Source organism: Periplaneta americana, chromosome 11 (genome assembly GCF_040183065.1).
Source record: "Periplaneta americana isolate PAMFEO1 chromosome 11, P.americana_PAMFEO1_priV1, whole genome shotgun sequence".
Taxonomy (NCBI): Eukaryota; Metazoa; Arthropoda; class Insecta; order Blattodea; family Blattidae; genus Periplaneta; species Periplaneta americana.
The window spans coordinates 135,200,550-135,228,345 of record NC_091127.1 but is presented as its reverse complement, the minus strand read 5'-3'; the positions used below and the strand labels follow the sequence as shown (position 1 = coordinate 135,228,345).

General features: G+C 36.2%; 1 protein-coding gene across 2 annotated transcripts in view; it reads right to left on the bottom strand.

Moving 5' to 3' along the window:
* mesh (sushi domain containing 2 mesh) overlaps window positions 1-27,796 on the bottom strand; it is an 85,376-nt gene that overhangs the window by 37,404 nt on the left and 20,176 nt on the right. For both annotated transcript variants that reach the window (XM_069840103.1, XM_069840104.1), the window contains exons 2-10: window positions 18,884-19,125; window positions 16,115-16,480; window positions 14,253-14,390; window positions 12,719-12,887; window positions 12,522-12,633; window positions 10,279-10,424; window positions 6,334-6,527; window positions 2,820-2,965; window positions 495-776 (exon numbers count right to left, since the gene is read on the bottom strand). In XM_069840103.1, the coding sequence (XP_069696204.1) occupies window positions 495-776; window positions 2,820-2,965; window positions 6,334-6,527; window positions 10,279-10,424; window positions 12,522-12,633; window positions 12,719-12,887; window positions 14,253-14,390; window positions 16,115-16,480; window positions 18,884-19,125 (1,795 nt within the window). The remainder of the gene's footprint in view (window positions 1-494; window positions 777-2,819; window positions 2,966-6,333; window positions 6,528-10,278; window positions 10,425-12,521; window positions 12,634-12,718; window positions 12,888-14,252; window positions 14,391-16,114; window positions 16,481-18,883; window positions 19,126-27,796) is intronic.

The window sequence follows — 27,796 nt, the reverse complement described above, 5'->3', positions numbered from 1 at the left end:
GCGGGCTTATGTGAGGGCGGCACGAACCTCCGGGTTCCTTAAAAGCAAGGAAGTAAGTAGGTATTGATTTATTCGAAAAAGAATTTTAACTTCTTCAGTTTTGTTTTTATCTTTATTGTCAACTTTCCCATCTTCACTGTCATCATGGACTTGTTGTCATCAGAGTCTTGGTCATTAAATTATCGTTCTTTTCCTGCTCGTTATCATAATTGTTAAGAATGTATGTGTATATATTGTTTATTGTTTTAGAAAATATGTAATGCCGCCCCCCTGGAAATTGTAACTGCCTAGATTGCCTAGGCCTAAATCCAGCACTGTTTATACTTGAGTGCACTTTATAACAATGAAGACAATGATATAACAAATATGTTGTTAGTATAGTACACAGGCTGATACTTCTCCATAGTTCAGCTACTGTACCAATTAAGAGAGAAAGACATGTCAATGCTCAAAGAACCAGTATTCATTCTTAAATAGACAGTTTGTTAACTTACCTTGGAGCTCCAGTGCGCACACAGTGCACTGCACCCTTGTGATAGAAGCAGCTGGGATTGGCATCTTTGTCACAGTCGAAATCAGGAAGGAATCGACCCTTGTCTGCTAGGGCGTGCTCCAGAGTGCAGGGACACTGGGGAACCTCGGCAGCGAAGTTCTTGAGGTACCGATCGTCTGTGATCCACTCATTACACATTTCCTCACTCCACCGGGATCCATACTTGCGTTCCCATTGCGCGTTGAAGTACCAGCCCAGTGGGATGGGCTTACTCCACAGCACACTGTGTAAAACAATGTTCTCTCTTATAAAAAGTTACACACCATATTTGAAACAGGCTTTAAGATAAAGATGGTTAAGAAACCAATTAACGCTTTTAAAAATCCATATTATTTTTCTAGTGCGTCCGTGCGTGCAGCCATAATAATAATAAAAATAATAATAATAATAATAATAATAATAATAATAATAATAATAATAATCTATACTGTACTAATAATAAATCTGTAGCCGAAATTTTTCTGGTAATTTTCGATTTTCCAAAAATAATTGGTCCTAACATATACAATTAATCACCCTCAAACCAAAAATCGCTTTTCTGAAATTTTTGTTTGTATGTCTGTCTGTCTGTCTGGATGTTTGTTACCTTTTCACACGATAATGGCTGAACCGATTTATATGAATGAATTTAAATACTATTATAGTCACAATCATGCCATGGTATGACATACCATGGCATGATTCTGACTATAATAATATTTAAATTCATTAATATGTCACATCAACGGACGTGTATACGTCATCAAACATCGTAAGATGAAGATTAGATTTATATGAAAATTGGAATATACATTAAGTTCGCTGTAACTTAGATTTTAGGCTATATGACATTCAAAATACATTATTTAAAAGGGGGGTTATAAGGGGGCCTGAATTAAATAAATCGAAATATCTCGCTTATTATTGATTTTTGTGAAATATGTTACATAACAAAAGTCTCTTTAAAAAGGATTTCCGATAAGTTTTATTCCTTGCAAAATTTTGATAGGACTGATATTTAATGAGATAAATGAGTTTTAAAATTAAAATAACTGCCATCTAAGGTCGTGTAACGAAATAAAAAACAAATGACTTGGTCTATAAGGGGCCTTGGACAACAACAATCGAAAGCTATGAAACATAGCCTCCAGAGAATGTTTCTGAGTTTGTATGAAGTAATATCGAAAGCTAACTTAACAGATTTGTATAATTAATTATATTATTTCACCATTGGAAAGTGTAGTTTCTCTAGATGGACATAATGCTATAATGTTATTACAGTAACTTCTGAGTGCTCTCTGGACCAAAATGACCGCATTTTAATTATTTAAATACAATTTAAATTAAGTAACATATTAAACGATTTATCCTTCTATCAAACACGAATGTTCCCTGGATCAAACGCCCTATTTTAATTATGTAATTACTTTATATTTATTTCTAACAGGTGCAGCGGAGCGCATGGGTATGGCTAGTAATAAATATAATAATATGTATTTATTTGTTAATATTTGTCTGCTGGACAACAGCAGTAGGCCAATTATAGTCCAGCCTGTTAGTACAATACAATAATAATAATAATAATAATAATAATAATAATAATAATAATAATAATAATAATAATAATAACAATAATAATAAGTTAATAATAATAATAATAATAATAATAATAATAATAATAATAATAATAATAATAATAAGCCACCAAATAATTTAATAATAAAAAAATCCGAGCATTGTGTTAAGCTTCAATAGCATTGTGGCTCTCGGAAAATTACTATTTCTCAGTTTGGCTCTCCTCTCATTTCTAGCGAGTACCATTGGTCTAAGCATCCTGCCTAGGACTCGTATTACGAAATGCGTGATGGTTGAGTCTTCATGGAGAAGAAATTTTCTCTTGAAATTTTGGTCAATGTTAGGGACTGATGCCTACCCAATATTATGATGAATTTGAGGAGTTATAATAGGTAGCGAAATCTCGTTATGAAAACCAGCTACAACGGCTGGGGGATAATCATGCTAACCTCACGATACCTCCGTTCTGGTTGGATGATCATTCAATTTCTGCTGAGGCATGTGGGAATGAGGCCAACAACTAGATGACTTCTTGAATTGTTGTGCTATGGATTATTATTATTATTATTATTATTATTATTATTATTATTATTATTATTATTATTATTATTATTATTATTATTATTATTATTATTATAGTATGTAATTCTTAACAAGTAAATATAGTAAGACTATTTCTCAATGTCATTTATGAAAAATAGCTTATACTTACGGAGATACTGTGAGACCAGCATGCTGAGTTGGATTCGTCAGGTTAATGTGGATGAACCCGAACTTCAAATTCATAGTGGCTGGATTTGAGCGTGATCTGTAGTTCCCGGGAGAGATTACATACGAACCCGTGTTGACAGTACTCTCCTGAGACAAAAATCACGTGACTTCAGTATGCACAAGTCATAGTCCTCAATTACAATTGAACTCGAAGCAAAAAATCATTAATTTTAATCTTCTTTGGAGTTAAATTGCTATATATGCCAGCTTTCCTGGGAGCATACTAAATTTAAATTATGAATCTTAATTTACCAGTATACTGATTTTTTAATTTAAAAAATGAATTAATTGGTTTTTAAATTTTGTAACAATATATTATTTAATATTACATTTTTTGCATACAGTAGACCTATTTTCTTGCATCATTGTGGCATAAATAAATTAGTATAACCTTTAACCTTCCACGAGCAACTGCATGACATAAAAGAAAGCATCAATTAAAAGGACTTGAAACAGAAAGACAAACAATTTTTGTGTACACCATTGGTCATCATTAGACCACGGAACTTTATGCACTAAAAAACCTGAAAATATGCATACAACTATGCAGTAAAAAATATACTTTACAGGTTTATTTGATTTAATAATATGATGTAAATGAAAATAATTTAAAGTAACCATCTTATTAAATCTTTTCTTTTTCTATAAATGTATTATGGTATTAATTTTACATACATATTTTAAATGGTACATTTTTAACTTCGTAACTTTCAAACTTACATTTAAAACTTCCTTTGCCTTTCACGTAATTATTATGGCAGTAAACAACCAACGGTTTCTCCAGGCTCGCTATTGTGAAACTTCTCTTATCTGTCAGAAGCTACCATTGGAAGCGAGAAAGTTACCAATAAATAGGTTTAAGTCCTGCATACATAGATGGTTGCTGAACAGACCTTTCTATTCAGTGAATGAATTCATGGGGTGTGATGTAAATATTGTATTTTAGAAATGTAACCCTTTCTTTATAGGTATTTTAATTTGTCTCTTTGTATTTTAATGATACCTTTTGTCCCTATATAAATGTGTTAACCTACAGCATACTCTGTTTATCTCTCAGTGTTTGTTTTGTTTATTTCTCAATGTTTGTTTATTTGACTATGTATGTTTATTTTCTTATAATTATTTGTTTACTTGTCTATATTTATTTGTGCTAAGTTTGTTTGTGCATGTGTGAGTGTATGTGTGCGTGTGTACATTATCGAACCTGACGATGTCATATTCAGGCCTTGTACACTAGTTTCTGACAAATAAATATTATTATTATTATTATTATTATTATTATTATTATTATTAACTGAAATGCCGAGAACGATCTCTCGACATCACATGATGTGACAAGTAACTTTATTATCGCAAGCACTGGATAAAAGTATTGGTTATAGACTACGCTGCATTGTACGTAGAGCTCTGTGTTTACAAAATGCCTGTGTGCATGGACGACTAGTTACGGTAGTGGCTGCTTGTACAGTTTGCTCCGTACGAATGATGTCATAATAGAATTTACATTTACAGGATTACTTGTATTTCAAATTAATTAACTTGGAACAAATATTAAATTTACAAAAAATATACCGGTAATTATCAATTAAGTCAAACACAATTTCTCCATGTTCTGACTTCAGCCCTTTGTTCTTTGTTGGATTTTTGTTTCGGCATTCTGATACAACCTCACGTCACTTGAGTAAGTCTACTATGGAGGAGAATCGGATGTTCACTCTCTGTGCCTCTTACAGACAGTAGAGACACCTGGCAACGTGACGAATTTTGTAAACAATGTATATAACAATTATTTACTACTCTGATACCAATACTTTTCTTCAGGCCTAGTTCAGTTTTGTTTCAATGAAATCAGAGCACACTAGCAGCCTAGTCGTCGCAGCAGTTTCATGATCTCAACAATACGTGACTTTAATGTCGCAAGTGTTTTAATACATTCATTACTGGTTCTACGAAATCAGAGTAAAAGTCTGAATGACGCGTATTTTTGCTCTGGCCCTGAAACATTACACTTACATGGCTAGTATGTACACACAGCTAGCCTCATGTTAAATTGGAAAACGACCCAAATTATAAACTAGGGAGAAGTATCCATTGTCGTTGCAGCAATAGCATGTCTTCAACAGTATTTAGCTAATCATTATTATCCATTTTGAACCTTGCGTACACTACTTTTAACACTTGAATATAATTAATTGATTAACTAGTGGACTTACTCGTGTTAATTATGTGAGATTTGTGTGGCTTACAGCTGTTTCAGTGCTTTACAGCTGTAAGCCACACAAATCTTACATAATTAACATGAGTAAGTCCACTAGTTAATCAATAAATTATTATTAGTTTTATTTCTCACATAATTTTTACATTTCTTGGATTATTCTTTAACATTTCAATGGATACCTAGTCACTGTGGTATACCTGGAAATGAGAATGTCGATAATATTGCAAAACAGATAACAATATTTGCAACCAAGACCTCTTCAAGTGATATCTCTATCCAGTGCTTTTGCTTCAGTAAAGTCTCATTTTATAAACCTATGGATCAACAATTGGCTCTCTTCTGACAAAGGACAAATTTTACAGTCTGTACAAAAGAAACCAAATGACCTGGAAATGTACAAAAACTTTTCCAGACATGTTCAAACATTTTTAACAAGAGCCAGAACAGGTCACATTGTCACACAATTGTACCTACACCGATTTCACATTTCTGATAATCCTACTTGTCTGTGGTGTAATAATCATGATGAAGATCTGGAACGCATTCTTCTATACTGTCCATCCATAAACCATCTATTATATTGACTACACCCAAACTCTAGCTACTAGCAACAGGCATCTATAATGAACACCGATCAAAATACCCCTCATTTCTCGTGAAAAACAACAACTGAATAGACTAAAGTGGACTATAGTGGACTTTATGTTGTCAGCAAACAGCTGGATACATTAAGAAGATTGATTGATTGATTGATTGATTGTATTATTCTTATTTTTATCAGAGACAAATTTCAAATTAGATAATAAATCGGGCAAAACAAGGAAGATGTTCATATAGGTATGCATTTAAATATGCAAAATAAAAATATATCTGCATTTAAATGGAAAAACCTTCAAAATATGCATTTATGCAAATAAAGTTGGCTTTATTCAACGTAAAAACCATGATCGGCAAAGATCCACTTTTACTTTTTCAATATGCCAAATCAATAAAAACGTGCAATTGCATGAAGTTCCGCGGTCTAATCATCATCATCATCATCATCATCATCATCATCATCATCATCATCATCTTTGTCATTGTCATCGTCATTATCAACATCATCATAATCTCCCTTCTGAGTTTTATACTTCATGGTTATATTATGGTCTGTAGCCATTTCCTTAGAGATTAGAAATGTATAGAAAAGTTGATTTTTGAACTCAGAATTTGATCTAATGACGTCGAGGCAACACACCTCGAGCATGTCGATGTAGAGCAGCTCTGGGCGAATCGTCGTTTCCCTGTAGCCCCACAGGGAGATTCTGATGGGGGTGTTCTCGCTGGAAGTCAAGTTGAATTTGTCCCAGGTAATCTTGATCTCCGCCGGAGCCCTCTCATGCACGTCGTCAGTCTGGAAGTAGATTCTCTCAGTGGCTGTAGAGGGCGTCTCTGTAAAACAGTCAAAGCTTTAAAATTTTACTTCGTGCAGGACTGAGATGAAACTAGAACCAAATCAGATTAGCCCTGAGCACTTGGCTTCATTGTTCCTAACTATTTATTAGGGTAAAGTTACTGTAAACCTAATCAGCTTTAACTTCTAGCTGTCACTTAGTGACACTCGTCAGTATCGACATTAACATTCTGCATTTAATTGAGAAGCTACTGTAAGTCGTCTGTGTTATGCTTTCCGAATTCTCGCGAAAATATCACCCGTGGAACTTTTAAAATCAGTCTACTTTGGCTACGTTCATTCAATAATATCATATGGCATTATTACTTGGGGGGGGGGGGGGTCTTCACCAAAATCGATACAGGTACTCCAATTGCAGAAAAGAATAATTAAAATTATAAAGCAAGTCCCTATCAGATCTGAAAGTATAAGCATTTTTAGAGAACTAAAAATTCTACCTGTGCCCTGCATATATATACGAGAGGTAGTGTGCTACATTCATCAAAATATAGATTCTTTTAAAACAAATTCATTTTATCATGAATATAGTATCAGAGCATCCAGGAACATACATTTGAATTACCACAGACTTACCAGAAGTATTAACAGTTTATCACTTAGAGGCAGCAATCTTTACAATAAACTCCCACAAAATATTAAAGACGTTAACATGCGAAAATTAAAAAAAAAAGAGGTAAAAAATATTTTATTAAAACACTTGCCTCTTTGCACAAATGATTATCTAAATTTAAAGCTTTAGTATTTAACATTCTCCTCCGGATACTACCTTTGATGGGTTTACGTCAGTAGAGTTAAAGCCAAGACTGGGAAGAGAAAACAGAGAGACTGCATGGGACAGTGCCACATGGCTCTAGCTTGGAAGAAAAATATTAGTATATTCTGAAATTGGTAGAATTAAGATTGGCTTTTACATGTAAATTAGTATTAAGCACTATGTATAATACTGTATATATAAGCTTGTGTCGCCGAAAATGTTCTCACCTTCAGTGTATAAAATAAAACATTTGTAATTCTATATCCTAGCATATTTAGCACTAGATGTACGGTATTATATTATATTATGTATTTGTCAATTTTCTGTATACTGACGACGCCATGAATGCTTGTCATTCTTACGGCTTAATAAAAATCTATCTATTTATCTATTGACAAGATACAGGTAAAAAGGCGGAATTCAAACGTGAAATGCAACCGAGCAACTGTAGCAATCAGTGGCCTATCCTCGCCATCAGCAGCCCGTCAGAACTTCAAGCTTCACTTGACAAAATATCGAGGCTAGGGTTGCCAGATTTTAAAAATATCAAAGAAGAATATTTTTTTGCAGTTGATAGACTATACAGGCGACTGAGTACTGAGTCTCCTCTGGAGTAAATATAGCCGCGTTGGCATTTGTCGGATCAAAAGAATGCGGTACTTGAACTAGCCATATTTTCTTACATATTATAAAGTGGACAAAGAGAGCTGTCCAAAATTCCAATTCTGTGTAAATGAGAGGCAAGACAATCGTACCCTTAATACATAATGAGTTAAGATATAAAGCGTTCAGAGCTAAAGTGGATCAAGTCCATGAGACGTAGTTTTGAGATAATTTGACTTAAAGTTAACTTGCTCTAGTGGATTATCTAATTTGACTAGCAATAATTTTATTGCTCCATTCTCAAATTCTAGATTTATAAAATATAATTGTGATGCTAATTGATGCAACGCTTTGGTGACTTGATCCACTATGGCTCAGAACATCGTGAACAAATAATCTGAGCCAAAAGTGGCTGGAGTCACCTATCTGCGAATGTTGGAATTAAGATTTGATCCATTACTGTTCGGAAAAGATCCAACTTCAGATAATCAGAAAATGAATTAAACTCAATTTATGAAAATTTGTGGCTTGATCCACTTTAGCTCTGAACGCCTCGGATCATATGCGAAGACTAAGAGGAAGGCAGGAAATAGGAAAGATTGCAGAATACTGGATTTGTAGTGAAAAACCTGCAATTTGGCATAACACTATGTATGAATGAAAAACTGTTTTCCTCAAGGTTATTTATTAAATAGATATTACCAAAGCCCAATTGTTTTAAAGGTGGCATTTCCTAGAAAGAAATTTTGAATTACTTTTCCAAATTCATTTTTGCTATAGTATTATTTTACAGAAATTAATAACAAAAAAATAATAATTTTTGTTGTTATAAAATATTGGATAGTGAGACTCGTTCCTGGAAACTGCATTATTAGCTTGACTTCATACATCATTAAAAGCTGGACAGAATCCATTTTGTAACCGAGGAGACTAATATAGAGGATTTAATTATCCATGTTGAATCTTTCGTACACTACTTTTAACACTGAGGATGGTGTCAAGTAGCACCGAAACAGCTGTAAGCCGCACATGCTTACATAATTAACACGAGTAAGATCGCCATTTAATCACTTAATTATCTCCGATTATAAGTGAAAAACACATTTACACGAGTGCATGTACAGACGCAGATATATACAGTCAAACTTTCCAATAACAGATACCGCCTGCTACTTAGAAAATAATACAAAATCATTATTGGTACCATTCTTTATAAAAACTAAACTTATTTGATTTGAATTTATATTCTAAGATATTGCTTTACAAATTAAAGAAAAACGGAATACTGTTCTGAACATATAATAACATAAACTGTGTACTGTACCTTACATTGCCCATTAAAAGAAATCTAAAATTCGTGTTTCCCTTCTGCAATCTTTGAATAATTACTGTATTAGTATATAAAAACATAAACTATAATGTACATTAAAGGAAATCTATAATTTGTGTTTGTTTTTTTCTAATATTTGTACATTTTAACATAAAATAACATAAATTGCATTGTCTATTATTATTTTTACAGTCTTCGTACATTTTAACATATAATAACATAAAGTGTAGTGTACATTACATTGTGAATTAAAAGAAAACTATAATTTTCGTTTGTGTTTTGCTATCTTTGTACAGTTTGACATAAACAGCACAGGCCAAATAAACTAGGATGAGGGGAGTACAGTGAATGTGACGTGTAATGTCCTGGGGTTTAGTGGAAGCTTTAAAGGGGAGAGTCACTTGCTTTGCCTGTCCGCTATCCAGATTCGTATCAAAAATCACTTTTCAAGACTGTTCGAGTCCATTATTAAGAATGTCTTCTATTGGGAATATTTTGTTACATAAGAATATGTGTATTTCTACAAGAACTTTTTAAGATATCCATTATAGATGTCCGCTATTTGGGATTGTCCATTATAGGAAGCTCCACTGTGTCCACTGTGTATGTTTAGTTAAGTGAATTTTCTATCATCATTACAACGCAGTTATTGCTCTAATTACTTATAAGTTCTTTATGCTTCATTATATTTGAACTATTCTAGACTAACGTCATATTGCATTAGCAACATAATATAAATTCAAGGCAAAGCTTCATTACGGTTAAGGACCACTTTATTTGTGACAAAACTACACTGAAGTTTGTGACAAGGTTATATAGAGTTTGATAAGGAGTTAGCTAAATGCCTGTGATAGCAGTAATTTCATTACTTTCTTCGAGTACAACGACAGTATTCACCCATATTTAAGATTCGCCAATACACTACATGTCGTACTAAAAGTTGCTGGGTGTAATTCAGCATAATTTCATGGCAATTATCCAACATTTAAAAAACAAATTTCATAATATTTGTTTCTATCGAAAATCTGAAATCACTACTTACCAATAAAGAACTTTCCCTTCCAGTTGAACTTGGATACTCCTGTCGCTATTTCAAAACGTATGTAACCCTCAGCCATGACAAATGGCTGGACACATATGGCCCTGTTGACATCTACTACAGTTCCTGCGACTGTTTCGTCATCAAACCTGTAGGGAAAACATTTAAATACTTAACAAAATCCAAGACTATTCGTTAATTTCATAGTACCATACTCTTCCAGAAATTATCGAATAAATAAAATGAGTCGTATAGTATGTGTGAAAACTGTTTTTCATCTCTAATAACTGATAACAGGGATGAATCTATAAATTTTATTAGCACATTAATGACTCTCAAGTCATACAAGGAAATGTCACTTGCATACCTACCCTTGTAAATCTGTGTTTGATATAATCCTAAATGCAGAAACATTTTTCAGAAACAAAAGTGAAAAGTTGCTAGAAAATGAGTTGACACTAAAGACTTCGACACCTTTATTCATTAACACTTCAACTTGTACATTCCCAACTTGTTACAATATTTTTTAAAGAGTCTTATCACTGTATTTTAAGACTACAATGTATTTATTGTTAAGAAAATTGTCTGTTACAGCAAATGCACTACAACAGTCTGCTAAATATGGCAGTCGAAGTGTTGGTATGAGAATTGCAGTAGAAAATTCCTGATTTTATCCTTATTGAAATGGACATAACATAAATAATAAAGTGTTATCTCTAATGAGTCATTTCACAATGACAATACTGTTTATTAATCCATGTCTCCTGTATTCAATAAACCACAACAACATGTATGATACTGCCTTTAATGATCTTCGTCCTAGCATTACTGCATACGCTTCTGTGCCGACCAAGGAGTAAATATGGCCACCACGCTGAGAATTCGGTACTCTCCATTATGCACTGACTCTGCTATGACCTATATTGGGAAGCACGAGCAAAACTTTCTCCTTGATACAATTTTTTTTGCTACTTCTTACTTACATACGGTACTGTTTTTATTTCAGACCTTTGTTTGTTTACATAATGTATGTACCGGTATTGCATGTTTTAAGAGATGGCCCTTGGTCAAGTTCTAAGCTGCATTAGAAATAAAAAGAGTTTTGAAAATGTTATATACTTGTAACTTTTGCACGATTGTGTCTTTTACTATATTTGCAGCTATTGTTGTTAGGCCTTGAAAGTTAGAATTCCCACACAGAAACTTGTTGCTAGGGAAACCATTCTCATAACAAAACTACTGAAATAGACCCATTACAGTGCACTTAAAAGAAATTGGTTGGGTCACTGGCTGAGAAGAAACTACCTACTGAAGGATGCACTGGAAGGAAGGAATAGTGAACGGGAGAAGAGTTCGAGACAGAAGAAGATATCAGATGATAGACGACATTAAGGTATGTGGATCATATGCGGAGACTAAGAGGAAGGCAGAAAATAGGAAAGACTGGAAAATGCTGGGTTTGCAGTGAAAAGACCTGCCCATGGGCATGTATGTATGTATGTGTGTGTGTGTGTGTGTGTGTGTGTGTGTGTGTATGTATGTATGTATGCATGCATGTATGTATGTATGTATTGTTACTTAGTTACTATTACAGTGCAATTTTGCGAAGGCTTTAGAATAATATTGCTCTAAATTTTCAATGCAGAATATATTGTATTTGCAATTTTAAAAATATGAACGTGCAAAAAATGTTGTACAATACAAGTTTCTGAAGTGCATTACAAAATCTCGCTCGTTTTTCAAACTCACCCTCGATTTTGTAAAAAGCACTTTCCAACCTTGTATCGTAATATACTATTATATTAGGACCTATTTGGAAGAAATACAATACCTACCAACATGCAGTAAAAAGATTAATTTTAATAGTACATAATATATCAACATCAATACACGTTTTAAGATAACCTTCAATATATTTTGACTTTTAATTATTTTTCCAATGGTGTGTGTGTGTGTGTGTGTATGTATGTATGTGTGCGCGTGTGCGTGAGACAGAGAGAGAGAGAGCGAGAGAGAGAGTTGAAATAAGGAATGGAAAAATAAAATTTAAAAATCTTAGTGACATTAAATAAATATAGAAAGAAATTCGTCAATAAAATGGAGGTCTCTAACAAACACGAGTACTGGTTTAAAAACATGACCGGGAACAAAACCTCAGATGTCATAAAAATATTGGACTGAGCAAATTTAGCCTTTTGAGCTTAATCTGTAATCTAGAAGAAGAATAACAAGAAAATATTCATTACCTGCACTGAATTTTCTCTCCAGGCACGAAGCAAGGACCTGTTATGTTAACAACAGTGCCTCCCAACATGTTTCCGCTCTCTGGAGCAAACATGAGTGGCAGATTCGCTCCAGCTGGAACAGAACAATCATACAATTAACAAGTGTTGCTTGGAATGTAATCATTTGAGATTCAGTCTGAGACATTGCAGATACTAACAGATGTCCTTGTTGCAGTTGCCAACTAAGATCTTCTCGTCTATACGGAAGATGTGTCTTCCAGGGAAGCCATTGGTCCAGCCTCTTCCTGTCAGGTCTCGAAGCACGGAGTTCTGGGAGTACGGAACATATGAATAGCTTTGTGTGCCATTTCCTGCGTTGAATCCAATCTGTAATGCGACAATCCATTAACACATTTACTCTTTATTTAATATTATTTCTTCACTAGCATAATAGCCTTCTGTGTTGCTTAGCAATTTTTTTATTTTTTATTCATATAATCTTCAATTGATTTCACTGGTCTGCGTTTCAAAACTTTTTTTCTAAGGTCAAGGATTTTATAACTGATCTTTTATGTTCCTTGCATGCTGAATTCAAAAATATAACTCATTTTGCTCAATCATTGCGCTTCCTCAGCTCGCATTTAGATTACTTTCCTGAAAACTGTGGGGAATATAGAGAGGAGCAAGGTGAACGCTTTCATAGAGACATTCAGGTGAAGAAATAGAGGTACCAGAATCGTTGGGATGCGAACATGCTTGCAGACTATTGCTAGTACCTCGAGAGGGGTGTTCCAGATGCAAAACACGCACGAAAGTCCTTCAAAAGGTCCTTCCTTCCACAATAATGGTGTTCGTGTTTCATTCTACATACATATTTTACTATTTACGCAAATCTAAGTCTGACTTGAAACCCTAATTAGTATAGTCTAATAACTATAAGATGCAATTTATCTCTGAAATATCATATTTTTAAAAAATGCAATAGCAAGGAAATCTGACCTGACTGAGCAAAATGAGTTACATTTCTGAATTCAGCATGCACTAAATCTATGTATTTATAAAAAAGCAGCTATGAAAATGTTGTCCTCAAAAATGACGCAGATCAGTGTTTTCAGACTATGGTTGTATACAAAACAAATGTTAGAACTCGAACAAGTAGACACCTAATTCGTGAAGAAGGATGTGATGATGCAGAGGAATTAGAGGACAGAATGAAGGAGTAAAAGAATGCAAATAGAGAAGAAGGAACATGATTAAGAAGTAGGAGATAATTGAAAATAAAAGAAGAGGAGCTAATGAAAAGGAGTAGGAAAATGAAGTAAATGAATAAGATGATGAAGAGTAGGTGGAGGAAGAGGAAGGAAAAAGGGGCAGAGAGGAAAAAGTACAAAAAGAGCAGAAAACCAAAAGGACAGGAAGACGAGAAGAAAAGGGAAGGAAATGAAGATGAGGTGAACAAAATAGCAGGCGGATAAGTACAGAAAAAGAGAGCAGGAGAAGAAGAAGGAGCATGGAGAGAGGAGAAGGAAACAGAAAGGAAAGAAATAGAAGATGTTGACGAATAGGAGGAAGAGGAAGAGAAGAAGTAAGGAAGAAGTGGAAGAAGAGGAATAGATGAAAAAGAAGGAAACTATGAAAAAATTTGGTAGTGGTCTAAAGCGGTTGTGTGGTCATGGGAAAGAACACACAGACTATACAGAAAGTTACATACTGCTTTTGTCTAACTCAATATTATATTTTATGTCAACTTACAAATGCTGGTACGCCACCCTCTCCTGTGGTTGTGTCTCCTCCTGCCTCTGTATGACTTGTCCATTGGATATTTACGTAATTGAAGATCGCGTATGTATACACTTCGTCAGTAGCCAAAACCATCTGGAAAGTATTCGTCTGCAACAAAGCATGGACTATTAATTAACACTTTCATATATGTGTTGATAAAGAATATTTTCCATGTCTCAATGAACATACAGTATTGATTTCTGTTTTATATATTGTATACAGATAGCAAACAGATTTTGTCAGGTTTTTGTTTTATCTATGAAAAATAAATGGCCCTCAAACCAGTTGCAGGATACAAAACGAAACTTCTGCAGTAATTAAATAACATGATTAATGATAACACAACACAAATAAATTAATACAACAAAACACGATCTACCACACAACAAAATACACAAGAATGTAACATAACATAACAAAATACAATACATAATATAATCTTAACACATCAAAATACAGAATGTTCGGACTAAAGATAAACATAAATAACAGCGTATAATTCGAGAACTGTATATTATAATCTTGTAACGTGAAGTATAATTGATAGAAAATCTCTCCGAGATTTGTTCTGTCACACTTCCAAAGTGATTCTTACACCATCCGCCACGCAAGTGCAGAAACTGAATTACAGGTTATGCATCAGTCATTTTCTTGTCAGTCGAGATGTGGATGCCACAGCGTAAAGTGCAGTGCGTGCTCTAATTTTCAGAATTTAATCAGTTACACGTATTCAGTGGCATACACGAAAGGAATGGATTGTGGATCCTTGCATACAAATCTATTTACGAGTGGGGTAGAATTCTACGAGAGGCTGAAAGCCTGATTTAAAAAAACAGGGAAACATCTTATAAAGCATTTGACCGGAGAGAGACTGTGTCACTAATTCATTAGAAGTTCACGTAAGTCAATTAGACAGACTAATAGGGAACTGCAAGTTCTTCATTCAACAGTTCACGACATTCTTCACAAAATTACCGTTTGCGTGCTTACAAACTCCAATTTCATCATCTTCAACCACAAAAGAGATGATTTCGGTATTCAAATGATTCGCCATATCGATGAAAATCAACACGCACTGGACTTTATGCTGTGGCATTCACATCTTGACTGACAAGAAAGCAAGTAATGCATAATCTATTCTCATTCTGTTTCTGTGCTTGTGCGGCAAGTGACGCAACAATCAACTTGTAAGTGTGACAGAATAAATCTAGGAGAGATTTTCTAACGATTGCGTTTTACATTACTAAATTATAATGTACAATTCTCGAATTGGCTTCAAACATGGCTATTATTTATGTTTACTTTCAGCCGGTATATTCTGTATGTACTAACAATGCAAAGCATGATGCAACACAAAAAACACAGTAGCTAAATATAGCACAATAAAACATCAAACGCCAAGGACAAACACAGTATAACACCAACATAAAATAATTCCATGTAACACAGCTAAAAATATACACAACACTATATAATACAGCAAACCATAGCACAATACAACAGCAAAACTGCACAGCACATTAAAACACAGCATGAAAAACAGCACAATACTATACTATGCAAAACAGCACAACAAAATACAACACGATGGGGCACAGCAGATGGCAATTAACACGACACTGAGCAAAGGAATACAGCAGAACATAGGTCTACTACAACACAACCCTCGTATTTACAACCTGGCATCAAAGTGGGAAATGAAGGGCTTTAATACCGTAAGTGCTCTCAATTGGGAGTGAATTTGTTAGAAATGAGAGGCAATAATCGGAGAATAGGTGTTGAGGGAAAAGTTTGGAAGTCTATGATCTTAGCGACACAAAGTGTAGACTTACTCTGTAGAGGGAGTTATCAATTCCACCAGCAAAGGACACGTTCTTCCAAGTAACGATGACAGCGTGCTTGGGGTTGAAGTTTTCTGAGCCAATGACTCCCTCCCGAATGTCCCACTTGAGTCGTTCGCGCATCTCCACGCCAAATTGATCAGTTCGACTCTGCAGGTCACGCTCCAGACGGAAGTACACGCCTGGCTTGCGTTGGTCTATGTCCTCGTTGCGGATTTTGCCGATGCGGCACTTGCTGAAGAAGATGCCAATGAAAGATGGGTCATTGCGTTTGGGCCACTCTTTGATGGGGAATACCAGCGGGTATGTGTAGTGCTCGGGCGGGTCACTGAACTCCAGGTACCCATTCACGGACAGCTGCAAATGGTAATATTTCGTAATAAATTGCATTGCAATACAGAGTTTCCGAGAATGAATAGTGGGTTTCACGAGTTCACTGTGAAACACGTACTGCGTGTTCAGTTAAAAATGTGTCATGGCTCGCTATATGCCGTCATGTGGCTAGTCGTTGAGCCTAGAGAATTTAATCTTCCTGCACTTCCACAGAGGCGTATTACGTATGTGCCAGAGAAGTTGCCTAGCAAGTACGGCGTTCATTCGGAAGAGTACTTACCAGTACGTATGGTAACACCGGCAGTGGCAGGAACGTGAACTGTTTGGAAACACGTACTAAGGTGAGTTTTTTCTTACTGTCGGGATATGTGGAGAGGGTTAAGACGATTACTTACGTATTTGTTGACATTAACTTCGACGGTCAACATAGACACGGAGCATTTGATTTGTATTGTGGAATGTTGCCGTACGCAACCGATGATAACAAATACCCTGCGTATGACTTGCCCGGGCAAAACACAGTTCGAAAGAGGTTATAGTAGCACACAGACTTTACAGACCGCCATCTGTTGCTACGACGTTCAAGTTATACAGTACACGTTCTCAAGTTCAGATTGAACGCCTTGATTAATAGGCAACTTCTCTGACATAAAAGCTGAAACTCGCTTCAAATCGCTGACTCACAACAGTAACGTCATGACACACTTTGAAATGAACACCCAGTATTATGTGTAATTGATTGAAAGTGCTTGTAATTAGTTTAGTACCTCAAACAGTTTGCTTTCACATCATTGTTGCATTGAAAGTTATATAATAGTCCTATGTTCAGAGTCCTCAGAAATCCGTTCCAGTCTGCAGTTAGGTAGTCCTAAGTCAACAGTGCATGACGTCAAGCTGAAGAGATTGAAATTACATTCTTATAAAATTCAACTCTTGCATGTAGTAAGACCACAGGATATGTTGCTTAGGACTGAATTCGCTGCTACCATGCTACAAAGAATTGATAATGAACCAGAATTTCTAGAGAATATCCTGACCAAGTTCCATGTAAATGGTTGTGTTAATCGGCACAATTGTGTAATTTAGGGAATGGAAAATCCACATGTGATACACGAACATATTCGAGATTCTCCTAAGGTCAATTTTGGTGCGGCCTAATGCACAACAAGATTTTTTGTCCATTCTTTTTTGTTGAAACAAACATCAACTCCATTGCATACATGGACATGCTGCAGAATTTCCCCAAATCGAGCAAATGGAAATCGAGTTGCAAATCATCTTTCAACAGAATGGAGCATCGTCCCATTTCGTAAATCATGTCCGAGAAGAGTTAAATCATCGATTTCCAGACCGATGAACTGGCAGAAATGGATCCAGTTAGTTATAGTTTGACAACTTCAAGTGAAACCCCGTAAAACACGCCAACTTCTGGAATCTCTCTCTTTCTTTCTTCTCTCTCCCTCGCTCCTCGTCATTCAGTCACCAATCACCACGTAAATATCTGAGAGGGTGTGTGTGGGCATCGCGACCAATAGAAGAACCACTCTCCAGTATTACCACAATAACGGATTCTTCATTTTTGCCTCGACTGTCGGCTAGGAAGGTTCCATTATGCTAGCATTGCAGGCAACTAGTCAACCTTCTAATGCTTTTGTTAGCAGGTTTGACAAATAACAAATTGTGAGTGGACCTGCAAGTACATAGTGCATAATGCTCTCTCCCTCCCCCCCCCCCGTGCTTTCTCACTTGCTCCTCCCCAAGATAGCCAGCGCTTACGTAGTAACTCGGTCAGGGTTTCAGTTCGATTTGTCAATCTATAGTTATTGGGGTTTAAAAAGGGTGCGTTAGCTACTATAGCTATTTGCACCCTTATCTAAAATCCTTCATAAAACAGAAACACAATACAATAATCAGAATGTTTAAAGAACTAAAAAGCGTTGTCACGGTTAAAACGAGGTTCACAAAATGGACGGATCCATCCCATGGCCTGCTAGAATTCCGGATCTCACTCCATTGGACTTCTACCTTTGGAACTATGTTAAGAGTGAGGTCTACAGTGAAAGAATTGAGAATCTTGATCAACCTAAAATGAAGAATCAGACAAGTAATCACAAGCATTACGCGAGATATTCTTGTCAGAGTGTGGGCTGAAATTGAATTTCGCTTAGACCTCTGTCGTACTGGTAATGGTAATCATATTGAAATTTACTAACGTTATTTGGAAACTGTTTGAGTTACTGAACTAATTACAATCACCTTCAATCCATTACACACAATACATGCTTCACAGTGAACTCGTAAAATCTCACCATTAATTCTCGGAAATATTGTATTTTGTTATCAAATGAAACATTACCAAAATATTTGTAGACGATTACTTTTAAGTACACCTGATAATAGCTTTTAAAAACTGTCACTCATTTGTACCCTTGTGTAGTTGAAACGGTATCCGAAGAAGGGCAGCTGGAAGTTGAAGTTCTTGTGGATCTGCGACACGGAGCTTTGGATGTCCTTCTGGTAGTCGCCATGGTCGTCGTCGCCGCCCTTGTCGAAGAAGCAGTACAGGAACTCACTGCGGATTTGTTTCAGACGGGCCTCTGTTATCACGTAGGCGGTCTCCTGTGGGCCCAGGCGATGGGTTGGGGGAGCGTACCTGTTGTTTATACAGTCTGAAAGCAGAAAATAATGAACTCACTGCATAACAACATTATAAAGGTAATGTGAACATGAACTTCAACTTTCTTATTTATATTTTATTTCTAGTATGATTCCTTTTCCATTGGCTGAACAACTACTGGGTGTTCAGTTCAAAGTGTGTCATGGCTCGCTGTATGCCGTCATGTGGCTAGCCGATGAGCCTAGAGAATCCAATCTTCCTACACTTCCGCAGAGGCATATCACCTATGAGCGAGAGAAGTTGCCTAGCAAGTACGGCGTTCATTCTGAAGAGTACGTACCGATACGTACGGTAACGCCAGTAGTGGCAGTAATGTGAACTGTTTGGAAACACGTACTATCGGGATATGGGGAGAGGGTTAAGACGATTACTTACGTATTTGTTGACATTAATTTCGACGGTCAACATGGACACGGAGCATTTGATTTGTGTTGTGGAATGTTGCCGTACGCAACAGATGATAACAAATACCCTCCGTACGACTTGCCCGCGCAAAACACAGTTCGAAAGAGGTTATGAGGTTACGATAGCACACAGACCGTACAGACCGCCATCTGTTGCTGCGACGTTCAAGTTATACCGTACACGTTCTCAATTTCAGATTGAACGCCTTGAATAATAGGCAACTTCTCTGACATATATGGTGAAACTCGTTTCAAATCGGTGACTCAACAACGGTGACGTCATGACACACTTTGAAATGAACACCCAGTATGAGGCCCTTCTTCCTGCATGCGGGATGGTGTAAAATTTCTTCCGCATGGGTGAAATGGTTTTCAGGTAACATTCAGTGAAGATATTTCAAGTACAGTGTTCTCAACAGGGGAGGACGATAAGGAACACTGTCCCCACAAATACGCGGGAGAGGGGTTGCACGATTTTCGAAGGGATTTGTTGGCGCGATGTTAGTTTGTAGGGGTGTTAGTTTTTAGAAGAAACAGTAGAGTGAATCGGGGGCAGATGACTATCGGGGGAAGATGCTTATTTCTTTGTAGTTTCACATTCTTCCAAGACAGAACGCCACGCGCATATCTTCATGATCACTGAGACAGTTGAATGTCTGTAGAGTGGAAGCTAACTCATTTTGCCACGTGTTCTTGTTGTGAAAATAAGAAAAGCAAGAAAGCAGCTTATTTTTTTGCTATAAAATAATTGCAAAGGTATGTTACAATTTTAATACATTGTTGAATTCGTAACTGTCAAACATTTGTAATGCATATTGTAGTAAAGGTTCTAAAGTTTGTATTGTTAACAACCAACGATCTTGTTCCGCCATCTTAGGTTGCGTCACATCACTAGGCATATTACCCCGACACTTGGGGAAGATGCTCAATTTTTTTCGGGGTAAGATGACAAATTTTTGTAAGAGTTTTATTTTTTGTTTTCTTGCTGGGAATGCGTAAACATTACGTAAGGTCCTCTGATAGAAGTCAGTGGATTGATGACAGTGTTCAACTTGCGATGGAACATGTTAGAACAGGGAATATAAACTGTTTTAGAGCATCGCAACATACAGGATTCTTTACCGTACCCTTAAACGCCGTTTAAAAAAGAATGATGACAAAAAAATGTACTGGATTGAATTCATTGCGTGCAAGAAGTGATTTCACGAGTCTTGAAAACGGCGATAAAATCTGTGCAATGCCTGTGTTGCTAAGTAGTGATAAACGAGTGAGAAAGTGGCAATGAGCTTTAGATTAAGTCATTCTTGTTATATACATGTATCAAACCAACTTCAGGTAAAATGCATATATCAGTAAATGTGTTAATTGTATTTGCCATCTTACCCGACTATCGGGGAAAGATGCCTATAGTGCAGGTAAGAAGAAAATCTGTATCTATAAACAAGGTAATTAATGTTTTCTGTTTTGTACCAAAAATATAGTTTCAAAATACCTTCCAGACTTTGATATTTCAATATGAAATTCTAAACTAAACGAACAGTATCTTAAATTTTTAATCGAAGAAAAAGTGAGGCATCTTCTCCCGATCCACTCTATGTAGATTGCCAAGACAGATGTTGGAATGGATCCTGAAGACAGGGGGACGACGATTAAACCATGCTCCACTGAGGTTCTCAATGTTATTATTATAGCGTGGAATGCTATATTTGTAAAGCTTAGTTTCTACGAACATGGGACACGGACTGCTAATGTTCGACATTCAGCTTCATTTGCACATAATTTGCTAAAATAATACATTCCAATTGAACTGTTTAAATTTTAAATATTTGGAGTTTCAACTACATTAACAACTAGCTTAGAAATGCAGCCGAAGAGAAATTAGGATGGAATAATAAATAGCTTATTGTTTCTATGAATATAACCTCACGTGTCTGGCTGTATTACTGTACTCCAACCAGGAGAAAGTCTCAGGGGAATGAGACGCAGCGGGATAATGCTATGAATGAATGTTGATGTCTTAAGGTCACACACGTGGGTACACGCATCTCCATTGGCTAACTCTCAAAGCACAAACGATAACACTGATACACGCATACTTATACTACCCTAGTTACAAAATTAGATCACGGTTAATCTCCTGGTCTTTTAATCCCTCCATACAGAAAATAACATATGCAAGAGTGCGCATGTTTTTTAAACTGACGTTATAGCGGTAATATTATCTATCTACTTCGCTCCAATAGATGACGCAATAGTAAGCACATTCCTTTGACGGTTAATCTCCTGGTTGGAGAACAGTACTATCGATGTGTAACGTATGAAAATAAATATTATATATATATATATATATATATATATATATATATATATATATATATATATGCTATGAATGAATGTTGATGTCTTAAGGTCACACACGTGGGTACACGCATCTCCATTGGCTAACTCTCAAAGCACAAACGATAACACTGATACACGCATACTTATACTACCCTAGTTACAAAATTAGATCACGGTTAATCTCCTGGTCTTTTAATCCCTCCATACAGAAAATAACATATGCAAGAGTGCGCATGTTTTTTAAACTGACGTTATAGCGGTAATATTATCTATCTACTTCGCTCCAATAGATGACGCAATAGTAAGCACATTCCTTTGACGGTTAATCTCCTGGTTGGAGAACAGTACTATCGATGTGTAACGTATGAAAATAAATATTATATATATATATATATATATATATATATATATATATATATACAGTAATTACATTAACTTCAAAATGCTAGCGATTTGATACAATGGACATTAAAAATAAATTTAGATAATAAACAAAACTGAAATAATTTACAAAATGTTTGCAGCAGGCGAGGTGGCTCAATAAACTGGTATAGCCTACGAGAGATCTCCGGTGTGGACTAATTTGGTCGAGATTTTCTATGTTGTTTTTTCCTCGACTCAATATAGCTAATTTTCAATTAAATAAAGGCGAATGCCGGATTAGACCCCAATTATCACAAAATAATAAACACAATACATCAGCAACAAGCATTCCCAACAGTTAAAAGTAAACTATAAAGAGTCGCGATATAACCTAGGAGTTAAAGCCATTACAAATAAAAAAAAAAATATAGTCGCTATTTCGGTACTTGCATTGGTAGAGTAAGGCGTGAAGAAGTCCACTGTTATGGAGTAACGGTTAGCGCGTTTGACCGTACACGAGCGGGCCCGGGTTCAAATTCTGGTTGGGACAAGTTACCTGGTTAGGTTTTTTCCGGCGTTTTCCCTCAACCAATTGTAGCAGAATTGCTGGATAACTTTCGGCGTTGGACCTCGGACCCATTTCGCCATGATTAATTCACATATCAACATCATCCATACAATAGCCCTGGTTAAGTTCACGGTCCGGCATACTGTACTTGTACAAGAGCGCGGCCGTTCGACTACTCCAGCGGTGTGCTGGCAATAGTTTAACAAAGGATTTGCAAAAAAAGAAAGAAAAACGAAGAAGGGAAAATGGTTACTTTACAATAATAATAATAATAATAATAATAATAATAATAATAATAATAATAATAATAATAATAATGGATTTCAAACTGCCATTTCGTTCATCGATGGACTCAGCTTAGATGCCGGACGCACTCGAATATCCGTAGTAAGGCGATGATTTCTCAACCAGGATCGCGTCCCATTCTTTCATAGGTTTGCCGATAAATAATTTTAATAGTAATTAAACTGGACAACTGGGAGCCCGTAAGCTTACTTCTATCACAGGTGGTAATGTAATTCATTACACTAAAGCCGCGTTCCTAATAGTAATATAATTCGCGATTTTTTTGGCTTTGACTACAGTTAATGACAAAGGGGCATTGTTCTTTCCTGTTGAGTTATCCTCCACGAAATCTCAGAAGTCATGATTATATCTAGTCTCCAAAAAGCAGTGCAAAAGCCGCTAAATTCCTATATTTTAGTCGATCTCTTTAGCGTCAGCAGAATGTAGAATAGGAAATGGTTAAATTAAATTAATTTTTTCTCGCGGACTATTTTAACAAAGGACTCGGAACAATATAAATATTTAACAAAGGGTTCACGTGAGCCCTTGCAAGCCCCTCCAGCACACCCCTGGGCTACCCAATAATTCACAGAATAGGAGTGGTAAGCACAATAAGCCTCAGGCTGCAGTGCAAGCTTTCGGATCCCTTCTCAGTACAAGGGATAAATAAAGAAAAATAACTGGGAAAAAATACAAAAATAGTGAAAGGATGCATAAAAATATACCAAAGAAGAAACTGAAATGTGCACCAGAAATTGAACATTTCTTTCCTAAACGAAAAAATAACAGTATTAGACAAACGAAACATGTGAGTGTATGTCGTTATCGAGGTCCCACGTTGGACGCCATTTGAGGGTGAGTGGTTATTGTGACCACACGTTGGACGCCATTTGAGGGTGGGTGCGTCTCGATGTTGCGTGAGATTCACTCAGGGTAGCCGAGGTACGGTTGTGGTGCAGGTTGATGTCGGGAATAATACCAAGCCGGCTACTTAAATAAAAGGCAGCGTAAACTTCAAAACTATAAGTTTATTGTCGTATCCACTTGGTAAACCCTAGAATATGTATTTCCGGCTGACATATAATTCAATCGTTGGTCGCACTTCTGTATCGACTCTATGGCGGCTCTGAATAAGCTCTATCCGATACTACAAATTCAATACTCTGTCCAGTACACTATGACACGAAGCGAAATAGTAGTCCTGTCGACACCAAACGAAGTAGTTATTCTGCCCTGTATGTAGGGCCGCCGACACGATGTAAAGTTGTTTTGATGATCTCCGCTCCGAAGCGGAATAGTAGTCGTTGACACCAAACGAAGTAGTTATAGTGCTCTGTATGTAGGGCCGCCGACACGATGCGAACTCGTTCTTATGATCTCCGCTCCGCGGCGGAATAGTAGTCGTTAACACCACTCCCCGTCACCCTTATTTATAAAAACCTATCCTACGCTAAAACTAACTATCCTATTGGTTAAAAACTACGTCACTAACTGGCCTAAAATCTATTCCCTATTGGTCCAAAGTGACCTCATAAGCTGGACCAAGATCTCTTCTTATTGGGCGCGAAATATGTCATCTCTAAATTTAAACTTTGGATTTCCCAAAACATCTAATTAGTTTGTATATCTCACAAGAATACCCGTTCTTTGGAAAACCCAAGCTTGGCAGTATCTTTCCCACGGGTCTAGTCCGACTCCGGCTTTAGAATTTTATGCTTCATCGAGTCTATACGAAACCCCGCTCAAGGTGGCCCTAAATCTGTCCGATGCTGACAAGTGACGAAACACCTGTGTGAGGAAGCTAATTCTAACGAAGTCGCCAGAACATCCCCGCGAATACATGTAATAAAAATATGGAGATATCACTTCGCTAATAAATCGGTCTCTCCCTCTCCTAATTACTGCTTCAAACACTGTTTTAAGTAATAAGACGTCACATACAATACACATGCTCACATTAGATCTCTTTTTGTTTTCAAATTCACCATTCTACCTCTGCTCTCTATGCGCGTTGTTAATAATGAATACACTTTCTTATTAAAAGAAATGATCTTCGGAAAATAGAAAGCTTCGTTTTAATCTCTGTTATCTGTGCCTGCTAGATGCCCTGCTTTGTTCATTATTTCAATAGTCATTCGTCTCCTTGCTACCTCCGCTTATTGCAAGGGACCGCTAACACAATCCCAAATCTTTACTGGTATTTAACAAGAAACCGCTAACGCAATCCCAAATCTTTACTGGTATTTAACAAGGAACCGCTAACACAATCCCAAATCTTTACTGGTATTTAACAAGAAACCGCTAACGCAATCCCAAATCTTTACTGGTATTTAACAAGGAACCGCTAACGCAATCCCAAATCTTTACTGGTATTTAACAAGAAACCGCTAACGCAATCCCAAATCTTTACTGGTATTTAACAAGAAACCGCTAACACAATCCCAAATCTTTACTGGTATTTAACAAGAAACCGCTAACGCAATCCCAAATCTTTACTGGTATTTAACAAGGAACCGCTAACACAATCCCAAATCTTTACTGGTATTTAACAAGAAACCGCTAACACAATCCCAAATCTTTACTGGTATTTAACAAGAAACCGCTAACGCAATCCCAAATCTTTACTGGTATTTAACAAGGAACCGCTAACACAATCCCAAATCATTACTGGTATTTAACAAGAAACCGCTAACGCAATCCCAAATCTTTACTGGTATTTAACAAGAAACCGCTAACACAATCCCAAATCTTTACTGGTATTTAACAAGAAACCGCTAACGCAATCCCAAATCTTTACTGGTATTTAACAAGGAACCGCTAACACAATCCCAAATCTTTACTGGTATTTAACAAGAAACCGCTAACACAATCCCAAATCTTTACTGGTATTTAACAAGAAACCGCTAACGCAATCCCAAATCTTTACTGGTATTTAACAAGGAACCGCTAACACAATCCCAAATCTTTACTGGTATTTAACAAGAAACCGCTAACGCAATCCCAAATCTTTACTGGTATTTAACAAGGAACCGCTAACGCAATCCCAAATCTTTACTGGTATTTAACAAGAAACCGCTAACGCAATCCCAAATCTTTACTGGTATTTAACAAGAAACCGCTAACACAATCCCAAATCTTTACTGGTATTTAACAAGAAACCGCTAACGCAATCCCAAATCTTTACTGGTATTTAACAAGGAACCGCTAACACAATCCCAAATCTTTACTGGTATTTAACAAGAAACCGCTATCGCAATCCCAAATCTTTACTGGTATTTAACAAGAAACCGCTAACGCAATCCCAAATCTTTACTGGTATTTAACAAGGAACCGCTAACACAATCCCAAATCTTTACTGGTATTTAACAAGAAACCGCTAACGCAATCCCAAATCTTTACTGGTATTTAACAAGAAACCGCTAACACAATCCCAAATCTTTACTGGTATTTAACAAGAAACCGCTAACGCAATCCCAAATCTTTACTGGTATTTAACAAGGAACCGCTAACGCAATCCCAAATCTTTACTGGTATTTAACAAGAAACCGCTAACGCAATCCCAAATCTTTACTGGTATTTAACAAGAAACCGCTAACACAATCCCAAATCTTTACTGGTATTTAACAAGAAACCGCTAACGCAATCCCAAATCTTTACTGGTATTTAACAAGGAACCGCTAACACAATCCCAAATCTTTACTGGTATTTAACAAGAAACCGCTAACGCAATCCCAAATCTTTACTGGTATTTAACAAGAAACCGCTAACGCAATCCCAAATCTTTACTGGTATTTAACAAGGAACCGCTAACACAATCCCAAATCTTTACTGGTATTTAACAAGAAACCGCTAACGCAATCCCAAATCTTTACTGGTATTTAACAAGAAACCGCTAACGCAATCCCAAATCTTTACTGGTATTTAACAAGAAACCGCTAACGCAATCCCAAATCTTTACTGGTATTTAATAAGGAACCGCTAACGCAATCCCAAATCTTTACTGGTATTTAACAAGAAACCGCTAACGCAATCCCAAATCTTTACTGGTATTTAACAAGGAACCGCTAACACAATCCCAAATCTTTACTGGTATTTAACAAGAAACCGCTAACACAATCCCATATCTTTACTGGTATTTAACAAAAAACGGCTAACACAATCCCAAATCTTTACTGGTATTTAACAAGGAGGGGGGTTTCCAAACCTTTAAAAGCCTAACGCCCGCTTTTGAGAACTGGATGCTGGCTACCGCCTCCCGCAAAGTTAAACATAAAACGCATGCTGAAGTCAGCGATAATAACCTTAAATTCATGTTACATTGTACTTTCATGTTGAGTCACATGAGGTGCACATGTGGAGATTCACTGATCGCCATAAAAACTTGACGAGTTCCTCTGTCTTTTACAGTAAAGGGCATTTGGATAAATTTATTGGTTGAGTTATAAAACTTTCTAATCAATAGTGTTCGTCCAGGACAAACTGTAAAAATAGCTACAAATTAAAAATCTGTTCATACAATTTTATTGAAACAAATTACAAGAACAAATATAATTTTATCGCCTGCTAGAAGTCAGAAATTTGTCCACACTTCTACTTTTCTCTTGTCTGAGATTATTAGCATCTCTTCGTAAATGCACTTGCTCATACATTTCAGTAAGGTTAAGTTAATTATTTGTTTATTTTCAAAGAGGCGTTAAATAAAG